Source organism: Gallus gallus, chromosome 23 (assembly GCF_016699485.2).
Source record: "Gallus gallus isolate bGalGal1 chromosome 23, bGalGal1.mat.broiler.GRCg7b, whole genome shotgun sequence".
Lineage (NCBI taxonomy): Eukaryota > Metazoa > Chordata > Aves > Galliformes > Phasianidae > Gallus > Gallus gallus.
This window is the reverse complement of record NC_052554.1, coordinates 119,408-130,253: the sequence shown is the minus strand read 5'-3', so window position 1 is coordinate 130,253 and position 10,846 is coordinate 119,408. Positions and strand designations below refer to the sequence as shown.

At 55.1% G+C, this 10,846-nt stretch overlaps 1 protein-coding gene across 1 annotated transcript; it reads left to right on the top strand.

The window, feature by feature from the left end:
• The first annotated feature begins 363 nt into the window (after window positions 1–363).
• Window positions 364–6,538, top strand: LOC121107482 (collagen alpha-1(I) chain-like). Its single transcript, XM_040651923.2, has 9 exons — window positions 364–620; window positions 1,314–1,391; window positions 1,726–1,785; window positions 2,504–2,572; window positions 2,713–2,784; window positions 2,866–2,968; window positions 3,670–3,775; window positions 4,501–4,648; window positions 4,834–6,538. Exons 1-7 carry the CDS (start codon window positions 383–385, stop codon window positions 3,674–3,676), a joined length of 627 nt encoding a protein of 208 aa, XP_040507857.1. The 5' UTR covers window positions 364–382; the 3' UTR covers window positions 3,677–3,775; window positions 4,501–4,648; window positions 4,834–6,538.
• The last annotated feature ends 4,308 nt before the right edge of the window (window positions 6,539–10,846 follow it).

Sequence of the window (10,846 nt, the reverse complement as noted above, 5' to 3'; positions counted from 1 at the left end):
CCAGACCCCATTTCCATATTGCATCTCTTCCCCAATGGCCTGAGGTGTCATGGGTGCACCGAGCTGGAAATAATTCCCTCCTGGGGCTGTTGAAGCCCTAGAAATGTTTGCCAAGTGAAGCTGTGGATGCTCCATCCCTGGAGGTGTTCAAGGCCAGGCTGGGTGGGGCTCTGGGCAGCATGACCCCGTGGGTGGCATCCCTGCCCACGGCAGTGGGGTTGGGGTTCTAAGCTCTTTGCTGTCCCTTCCACCCCAAGCCGCTCTATGATTCTGCGTTTCTATGACGTAAGCACGGGCCCCACGCAGCCCTGGTGCAGCACATCACAAGAGCAGCAGCCCGCGGGGAGCCGCCACCCCGGAATCTCGGAGCCGTGAGGTCACAATGCCCCGTCCAATGGCTGTGCGGTGCTGTGCCGTGAGCTCACAAGGCCTGGCTGCGACGCTGTCCTGTGCCGCAGGCTTTGCTCTGTGCGACGCTCACTGTGGCTGCAGCGGTGGTGTTGGAAGCATGGTGCGAGTGTGGGGAGCCATGGCCCCTGCCCGCTTTGTCCTCTTCCTCCTACTGATGGCCATGTGTTTCCGGGAGACCTGTGCTGCTCCGTGGCGAGCACCGGGAGCAGGTGGGTGGGCAGAGATGGGACACGGACTGAGCAGCAGTGGGGGCAAGAAGTCAGGCTGTGTCCCCACGGCCCTGTGCCACACTTCCCTGGGGCTGGCCTTCCATGGGGGGTGGTGTTGGGCAGGGGGCGATGGGCAGCACCGCAGGAGCCGGGCAAGAGCCCGTGGCAGCGCTGCTCCCTCAGGGCTGGCTCCAGCCATGCCGGGCCATGGCTCTGCTGCTTGCTGGCTGGAGCACAGCCTTCGTCGTGGGAGATGTCCTGGGGAGAGCTTGGCAGATGTGTGCTGGGAGAAGCGTGAGCATTTCTGCTCCAGGCTCATGGTACTCCCCGTAGATGAATCCCAGTTTCCAACACAGAGCCCCGGCCCACAGCCCAGAGGAAGAGACAGGCGTGCTTTCCTCCAGTGCTTCAGTGTGACCTTCCTGTGCATTGGAGGCCTCCCAGTAAGAAAGCCCCCAGGAGCTGCATCTTCTTCCATGCGGTCCGTGAGGGATGTGGCACATGGCCTGGAGAGAGTATTGTGTACGCTGCCAGGTGCCAGCCTACAGGTCATCCTGGCCACTCTGCAACTTTGGGAATCGTGACCTGAGTCCTTCTCCCATCCCGTTCCACGGCCCAGCAACATCCAGTTACTGAGGGAGAAGGAGATCACACCATCCAATGGGACCTTCTTTCATGTGTTCTTGATTCTAGGAGATGAACTTGGTGCTCCCTTTCCGGATGATCGTTTGGATCCGGATTTTGTGCCTGTGCCTCTGGGACAACCCAGAGGTAAGTTGTGAGTGTCTGTTTCCTTGGAGGCAGAAACATTCATGCTCCCATAGTTTACTTGCGTGCAATTTTGCTTAAGACCCTCTCAAGGTCTTCCAAGCCTGTTTGTGCCTTGAAGGGCTTGCACAGATGAGCCATGAGTATTTCTTTACTCGGAGAGCTGCCACATTTCAGTGGGAAGGTTACCGCTGCCCCTCTTCAGCTGAGAGAGCCCAGACCTTCGTATTTGGGCCGTGGCATTCCCTGGCCCACCTTTCCCCACTCAGGGAAAAGGAGGCCCCCACGTGTGCTGGAAGCTCTCCTCACCTGTGTCTGATTACACTTGTGCCTGCAGGCCCTGCTGGTGAATCAGCAGAACAGAATCCTGCCTCTGAGCCTGAAGGGGATGCTGGAGGTAAGTAGCCGGGCTTCACTGTCCTCGATATTTGTTCCTTTGTGGCTGGGCTAGTTCAGCAAGGGTTGCGCTTTTCACCGGCCAGCGGGTTCTTCTCCCCGAGAAGCATGGGATGGTCGTTGTTTCTTGGGTGCTCCGTGCTGTCAGCGTTGCGTTGGCTTTGTCTCTGTATCTGCGAGGTCTCCCAGTAAGAAAATTCCAGGGGGCCGAATGTTCTTCCATGAGGTCCCTGAGAATTGTCTCCCACGGCCTGGAGAAAGTATTTGGAAAGCTGTGGAATACCAGCCAGCAGGTCACCTGGCCTCTCTGCAGCTTTGGAACTTTCCCCCCATGTCATTACCTGAGCCCCTTCCATCACCGCAGCTCAGTAAGGGAGAGAGAGATGGGCACGTGCAATGGGAACGTTTCTCCGCTGTCCTTGATTACAGCTGTGTCTCCAGGCAGCGGCTCACCAAAGCCTAGGTTTAATCCAGTCCATGCAGTTGAGTTTAGAGCTGGGGTGAGCTCCAGGCGGGCGCTCCTCTGGGCAGTTCCACACGGGGTTAGTTCTGTATGATGGTGGTGCCCCTGCAGGCACCCAGGAACTGTTTCCGAGGTGCTCCTGTGTGGAAGGGAGAGAATGGTGTCGTGAAGGAATGCCCAGCTTTAATTGCATCCTGTGTCATTCTGACTGGAAGGATGTTTAATGGGAGTTGCTCTGTCCTGCGTTTGTTTGCAGATGTGACTGGAGGAGGTGATCCAGGTTCCGCTCTGAGCTCTGGGACTGAAACTCCGGCAGATCGCATGGGTATGTCCTGGCTTTGTAATTCCTTGGAGAGCTTTCACTGCCCATTTCAGTGCCATTTCATGGCACGATCCCCCGTATGCTCCGCTATTCAGTGATGCTGTAGCGTATGACTGAAACTTTTCGTGGGTCTTTGGTTGCAGGAGTGCCCCCAGGGAGGGCTTTGCCCGGTCATGTGTTTCCTCCTGCGCTGGAGCCCAGCTGGAATCCCAGCGGTGAGTAGTTTGTCTCACTGACTCACTGCTGGTCTTCAAAACCTCATGCACGTGATATTTAACTTCATGCATTCTGTTAAGGTCCGGAAAAAGGAAAGGATGAATCCCAAAAGAGGAGAATACTCCCAGGGCTCATCCCGTCTCCTCAAGGAACTGGTGAAGGAAATGGAGAAGGCAGCGCGTGGTGGGTATACTTGAGTCTGTTCACTGTGAGACCTGGGAAGCTGAGGTCTGATGTACGTGTGTGGACAAGCTGTAGCCTGCACAGCAGGAAGGGATCGCTCAGAGCCGTGCTGCGGTGGTGTTCCATGTAGCGCCTTGCAGGCACTGTCAAGCACCAGAGATGGTCTGCTGCCACTTCTGCATCCAGCCAAGGCCCGGGGGCAGCTGCTCCCCCAGCACGACCATTACTTGTCAGAGGTGCTTTGGCAGCCAGATGGCAGCAACTGGCGAGTGCTGTGCTTCTGCTCATACAAAGCCCTCTGTGCAGCTAGAGCGAGTTCAAGGCAGGAGGAGCATCCCGAGCAGGGATGCCTTTGCTAATGCTGGAAACAAGGTGGGATGCTGATTCTGAAGGCGCTTCTGTCTGAGCTTGAATTTCAGCCTGCAGATGCCTGGCCTGTGATGGGTGGAACGTGATGGTTGGTGACGCTCACAGCACAGGGTGTGAGGGCCTTGCATAGGAGCTGATTCCTCGAGAGGCGTGAGAGGGTTGGCACCCTCCAATTCCTGGGAGGGCCCAAATGCCCTTGGGCAACGGAGGGGGTCGCAGTGGATCTGTGGGGCTGGGACCAGCAGGCTTTGCCTGAGCGCGGGACTGGAGTAGCTCAGTTCCCGATGAGAGCACATCACATCCAATCCTACTGCCCTGCTTTCTTTCTAAAGGAACTGACCAACAAAGTGAGCAGGATGCACTGCAGGAAAGGCAGCCATCCCACACTGCCAGTCTCGGGCAAAGGAACGCAGGCAGCGCCAACAACTGTCATGCCAGGTAATTTCTGTCCCGTGGTCATCCAGTGTCACTCACCAGAGCCACTGTGTGCCTGCAGGCTCTTGCTGCCTGCTCTTGCACGCCAGGTCAGCAGCCGAACCTGAGCGTGTGAGCACAGGGCACGTGTAAAAGAAGCCAGGGATGGCTCTCTGAACACGGCTGACCTCAGTGGGGTGTGGAGAGTTGTTCCAGCAGTGTGCCGGAGAAGGTACGTGCAGGCCTCTGTGACGCTGCTCAGCTCCCACCACTCCCAGTTCCCAGAGAGTGGTGAGTTTTGCCCTTTTGGAGCAAAGCCACCCGAGGGCGATGAGCGGGGTCCTGTGTGGGAGGAGCCTGCAGGAGTGTTTCTCCCCTGGGCTGGCTCCGGCTGTGCCCTGTGCTGGCTGGAGCCCGACCTTCAGCCGGGGGGGGGTGTCCTGCGGGAGAGCGCGGGACGCGTGCGCTGGGGAAAGTGCGAGGGATTCTGCTCTGCAGTGCTTCCCACAGACAAAGCCCAGACCCCAGGGCACAGCCCCAGCCCTCGGCCCAGAGGAAGACACGGGCAGTGCCTGTGCGGCCTTTCCCTACCCAACGAGAGGTGGAAGCAGTCCTTCTTGTCCTCTGGTGCCTGGGCGCCAGAGGCAGAGGCACCCACTGATGAAAATCTCCTGGGTCCATGAAGCACACTGAGAGGTTATCTGTAGCGCAGGTGAAGGTAACGTGGGACGTTGTCTCGTTTCTCCCAGGGATGAATGCCGGGACGAGCACAAAGGCTGCTGTTGGCAGATCTGCGCGAAGGCGCCACATCGCAGCGATGGTACTGTTCTCAGCTGTGCTGCTGTCTGCGCTGGTGCTGGCCTGTGGTGCTGTGATATGGATGTGCCAAAAATACGTGTGAGTTGGCTTTTCCCCAGAACACTTCATTGCTGCATTTGGCAACGAAGCATTTGTGGTGCCAGGATCCTGGGCGGCCAGATCAGTTGCTGGCAGTACACGGCCAGGACTTATGTTGCCAAGTCTTTCAAGTTTCCCCTTATTTCCTGTCAGTGAGTAGTGCTTTCTGAAACTCATTCTCACAGAGTGTGCAAGAGAGAAGAGAGAGCAGCAGAGCAGGCTCATCCTGATACCAACTAGGAGAGAGTTCCAACTGGAGACGAGGGCAGAACGGAGCTGGGAGAGGCAGCCGAAGAGACTCTTGCCCCATCAAAGAAGAATCTCAGCCATCGTCCCAGTGCATTCCATTCTGCCATCCAAGAGGCCAAAGGTCTTCAAAGTCATCTGGAAGACTTGGAGCTTGAACTCAAAGCCGTGAAAGAGGTCCACGGGAACAGTCCTGAGTGCTGCTTTCTGTCAGGGGACGGCCCTGAAAGTGAGAGCGGAGAACCAGCAGCAGAGCTTTTGTCCTTCACCCTGCATTCTCTGGGACAAGCATCAGCAACATTTCAAAGATTCTTAGCTCGGCACAGCTACAATCCTGTTGAGGGTCCTAATGAGGAGCCAGAAAGCGAGCTTCCTCTGACCGCTGGACAACACCTTAACGTCTTTGGAGCTGTGGATGAGAATGTGCTGGTTTCAGGGAGAGCTGACAGATGGCACAAGAGGACTGGTCCCATCCAGTTTGGTTGCGGAGGTTTCAGATGATGAACTGGATACAACGATGCCTCCGGAGCTCTGTGCTCTCCTGCTGGATACTTGATGAATAAGTGGATGCAGAGATTCCATCATGCAGCAACATCCTGTCAAAATTCCTGCGTTACTCCATCTGCAAGACTACCCCCTGCTCCACTTGATGTTCAGGTGGAGTGTGTGCAGGACGTGGATGAGCTCCTTTGGGAACACTCTGAGGTGACTGACAGTGTAACTGCATAGTCTTGTGGTATATTAAACAAACAAACAAACAAACACCACCCACAATAAAACAACCAACCAACCAACCCAAAAAGCGCTGCTCTTTTTCTTGGATACACTGAGGTGATCCTTTTTCTAGCTGAGACTTTGCAATGAGTCTTGAAGCAGATTTGAGCCGGTAGAAGTTGGCAGTGTCTGCATTCCGTTCTCCTGATTTCCTTGCTGGTCAGAGTTAAGGTGCCATGCATCCATTCCCCAGCCCTAGCTGTCTCCTGAATCATGAGAACAGCCTTTCCATATTGTGGAAAGAACTGGAGTGGATTCACGCTGAAGGACAAGATGCTTGCAGACACGTAAGCTCAAGAAGAGAATGCAGAGTCCATGGAAACTCGCTGCCAAACACCGATGAGAAAGTAGAATAGGCTCCTGTTGTTGAAGATGGGACGGTGAAACAGATGTCTCAGCTCAACACAACGCCAGTAGGAGCTGGTTCGGGCTACCCCCCCTTAAAAGGTCGGAAGTTCACAGCGAGGTAGACTACGAGCCTTCATCCACTGACCGCCAGAGACCCCCACCACATTTTTAGGACGCGTGCTCAAGAGGGTGGGACAATACGTTAATAGTTTCTCAGAATTCCAGCCCATTTTTGTGGAACGTAATGAATATGTGGATGTTATGTCTGTAAGTATGTAACCAGTGCTTTTCTCTGTGTGCGAGTTAGGAGGAGATATCCCCCCCCGCACCCGGCTGCCGTAATGAGCGTACCTGCTTTGTAACCTTACGTGGGTTCCAGAGTTTGATTCCACACGTCACTCCCTTCACTATTAAGAGGACAAAGAACTTCTGGCACAGAAGGATGCCCACCTGCAAGGCTCAAATTGCACGCTGCTTCCTCCCTCTCTGCTCAGTAAAACTCTGTGTTGGGCTCATTTGGAAGGAAGGTTTGGTGTTCTGACTTCCTGGACAGTTGTTACCTAAAGCCTGGAGTGCCTGTGTCAACTGTGGCGGTGCAACTGCCACACCTTCTCTCCCCCTTCTCTCAGGCCTCTCGGTGCACCACTTCTCCTGAGACAAAAGGCGGAGGACCGGTACGTGGAGGTACTCCTCCTCTTCCCTTGCCCCTGCTTGCCTCTGGGTAGCAAGGGGCAATGAATTGGAACATTAGGGGATGCCCTAGTTGTATCTGACTCCTGCTTTGCGCCCCACTGCCCAGGAACAATCCTGGGGTCAATCGTCGTCTGACAGCCTGGGATGCGTGAACACGAATCACGGCTCAGGTGGGGTAGCGTGGAATCCGTGAGTCCAGCAAGTTCTGGGGTTTGCACAACTGGTAGAAAGAACCAGAAGATTTTGCCATGCGAGGGGGCTGGTATGGAAAAGTAGCCGTCAGATCTCCATCGTCTCAGACCCTATAACTAGAGATTCAAAGCGAGTGTTAATCAATATCTGAAGGGAAGTGGGAGGAAAATGGATGAGGCCAGGCTCTTCTCGGTGGTGCGTAGCGGAGGACAATGAGCAGTGGCCTAGAACTTGAGCACAGGAAGTTCCATGCAAACATGTGGAAGACCTTCTTTACGGTAAGGGTGGGGGAGCCCTGGGACGGGTTGCCCAGAGAGGTGGTGGAGGTTATGACCAGCATCTCCTCTGGGTTGGGATGCCTCTCAGGTACTGCCAAATCCTCGAGGCCCTCTACCAATGATAGTGTACCAAGGATAGTCTACTGTGCTGTGATCTTCAGGGACAGTTTTCAACACAAGCCATCCTATTGTTCTGTGATCTTCAAGGACACTTCCAGCGTACAAAAATCCAGTGGTTCTGTGATCTTCAGGGAGCCATGCAACACAAACCATTCCAGCGTTGTGTGATTTTAGAAGCTGGACGTGAGCCAGCAGTGTGTGCTGGCAGCCCGGAAGGCCAAGTGTGTTCTGGGCTGCGTTAAGAAAGAGGTGGCCAGCAGGGAGAGGGAGGTGGTTGTCCCCCTCTACTCAGCTCTTGTGAGGCCCCATCTGGAGTACTGCACCCAGGCCTGGGGCCCTGTATGAGACCTGTTGAACTGCAACTCCACCTGTGTGACCGGAAGGGGTGGAGCCAGGCTCCACCTCTCCTAAACTCCATTTAAGGGCTGACTGCCACGGAGGAAGGATCGCTCTCTGAAGATCACTCCTCTTGGAGCCCTTTTGGCGAGCCCAGCATTCACCTCTATTACTTTGTGCAACAGTCAGCCCCCCAGAAAGCACCAGACTCAACATTGCTGAGGTAGCAAGGGCAGGGAAAGGGTCAGGGCAGCAATGAGCTCATGATGGCCAAGGTTTGATTGCCGACTGCTCTGTCACAGAGGTTCGCTGCTTCCCAGCTGTCCCTGCCCCGAGGAGGAGAGGCGGAGTCAGGGCGTGTGAACCGCGGGGCCGTTCGGGCGAGGTGATACGGTAAGGTACCCATTCGCGCGACTACACAGGGAGTCGGGTTGTTGTCTCGCTGTGAAGAGAGTGATTTTCAGGGCAAACCCCGAGCGACTCAGCGAGCAGGCAAGGCGGGGCACCTTGCCATGTAGGAGGGCGGTTAGCACTTAGCACTGAACAGGTCGTTGCTCTCCGGGCACACCGAGGTGCAACCACGGTCACCACACAGCAGCGAGCTGCTGCTAAAAGGCATGCAGAGACTGAAAGCACGAGTGTCCGTGCCACAGTTCAGGTCTCAGGCTGCGCAGAATGCTCGGCCCTGTTGCTGCTACGGGAGGGCAGCTGGGATACCGCCTGTGAGCGGGTGGAGGATCTGCCCAGCCTGGTGGTAGAGCTGAAGGAGGAAGTGGAAGGGCTGAGGAGCATCCGGGACTGTGGGAAGGGGATTGGTCGGTGGAGCTGCGCTCGGCCGTCCCTACAGGAAGGGTGTGGGGGAGATGCTTTTCAGGCAGTGGGGGATCATCTGCTGTCTCGCAGTCAGGTGGGAACGGGTGACCTCAAAGACAGCGAGGGATGGAAACAAGTCCCTGCTCGGGGCAACAAGCGGACTGCCCCTCAGCCTGTCCCACCTTCCCAGGTGCCCTTACAATACCAGGTATGAGGCTCTGGAGCTAGAGGGACTGGGGGATGTGGATGTTGGTGAAAGTCCATCTGTGCAGGAGAGGTTGCCCAAGGCTGGTCAGTCTGCTCCCCGTTCTGCTACAGTGTCAGTCAGGAAAAAAAGAAGGGCTGTTGTCATAGGGGACTCCCTTCTGAGGGTAACCGAGGACCCGATATGCTGCTTGGATCCGTCCCGCAGGGAGGTGTGCTGCCTGCCTGGTGCCCGGGTGAGGGGCATTGCTAGGAACATCACTCGCCTGGTTAAGCCCTCCGATTATTATCCACTACTGTCTTTCCACATTGGAAATGAAGAGATAGGCAAAAGAAGTCCTCGGGTGATCAGAAGGGACTTCAGGGGTCTGTGAAGACTTCTGAAGGGATCTGGCGTGCAAGCAGCGTTTTCCTCTGTCCTCTCAGTTGGTGACTGGGATCTGGATAAAAGGAGGAGGGTGCACATGTTGAAGGAATGGCTTTGTGAATGGTGTCATGCTCAGGGCTTTGGGTACCATGGCTTGGGATGCAGCCTTGAGAAAGGGAGAAGGCTGACAGTGGATGGGAGCCGACTGACTAGAAGGGCCACAAATATTTTTGGAAATAAGCTGGCAGGGCTGGTTAGCAGGGCTTTAAACTAGGTATGATGGGGGAAGGTGGTATACTGGGTGACAGAGAATCATAAAATCATAGAATTGCTAAGGTTGGAAAAGACCCACAGGAGCATCCAGTCCAACCATTCGCCCTTCACCAATGGTTCTCGCTAAACCATGTCCCTCAGCACAACATCGAAACGCTCTTTGAACACTACCAGGCTCAGTGACTCCACCACCTCTCTGGGCAGCCCATTCCAGTGCCTGACCACCCTTTCAGAGAAGGAGTATTTCCTAGCGTCCAGCCTGAATCTTCCCTGGTGCAGCTTGAAGCCATGAGAAGCACCTGGGAATGCTGTCACCTTGGGAGGTGGTAAGGGAAAACCCCAGACTCATCCTGGAGGTACTAGGGAGGGCTCCTCTGAGAAGGCAATGAGGCCAGTGGCTAAGCTGAAGTCCCTCTATATCAATGCGTGCAGCATGGGAAATAAACAGGAGGAGCTAGAAACTGTGGTGCAATTGGGAAAGTATGACCTAATTGCTATCATGGAAACAGGGTGGGATGAATCGCATGATTGGAATACCCTGATTGAGGACTACAGGCTTTTCAGAAGGGATAGACAGGTTAGGAGGGTGGTGGAGTTGCCCTCTTATGTTAGGAAGTGGACAGATTGTGAAGAGCTGTGTCTGAGGAACAGCCATGATCAGGTTGAGAGCTTGTGGGTAAAAACTGCGGATCAGTCCAGCAAAGGGCATCTAGCGGCTGCGGTCTGTTACAGGCCACCTGATCAGGAAGAGGCTGTGGACGAGACCTTCTTGCTTCAGCGGCAGGAGGTGTCATGCTTGCGGGCTCTCCTCCTGATGGAGGATTTCAACCACCCGGATATCTGCTGGGATAGTGCCATGGTGGGTGGCAGACAATCCAAGAGATTCCTGGAGTCTGTTGAGGACAACTTTCTGGTCCAGGTAATAGATGGAGAGGTTTAGATTGCGGGCAACCTGGGCTGCAGTGACCATGCCTTGGTGGAGTTTGTGATCTTGAAGAATGCGGGCCTGGCAAAAAGCACAGTCACGACGCTGTGCTTTAGGAAAGGGAACTTCCGTCTGCTCAAGGAACTGCTGAGTGGGATCCCCTGGGAAACTGTCCTTAAGGGCATGGGCACAGACCAGAGATGGCAGCTCTTTAAGGACACCCTTCCGAGAGCTCAAAGGCTCTCCATCCCCCAGCAGAAGTCGTCGAGCAGGGGAGGCAGGCGACTGTCGTGGCTGTGCAAGGACCTGCAGCTTAAATTGAGAGAAAAGAGGGAAATGTACAGAAAGTGAAGCAGGGTTGTGTATTCTGGGAGGAATACAGGGCTGTTGTCCGTGTGTGTAGAGATAGGATTAGGAAAGCCAAGGCGCAGATGGAGCTGAACTTGGTGCGGGATGCGACAGACAACAAGAAGGGGTTCTACAGGTACATAGGCAGGAGGAGACAGGCCAAGGAGAGTGTTCTCCCCCCGATGAAAGGTAATGGGGAGCTGGCTTCCTCAGACATAGAAAAAGCTGAGGTACTTAATGAGTGCTTTGCCTCAGTCTTCACGGGTGGTCAGGCTTCCCAT

Coding starts and splice junctions, on each gene's coding strand:
- LOC121107482 (XM_040651923.2), top strand. CDS start 383: ATGCCCCGTCCAATGGCTGTGCGGTGCTGTGCCGTGAGCTCACAAGGC. Junction 1,786..2,503: donor GCCTGAAGGGGATGCTGGAG/GTAAGTAGCCGG, acceptor GTTTGTTTGCAG/ATGTGACTGGAGGAGGTGAT. Junction 2,573..2,712: donor AACTCCGGCAGATCGCATGG/GTATGTCCTGGC, acceptor CTTTGGTTGCAG/GAGTGCCCCCAGGGAGGGCT.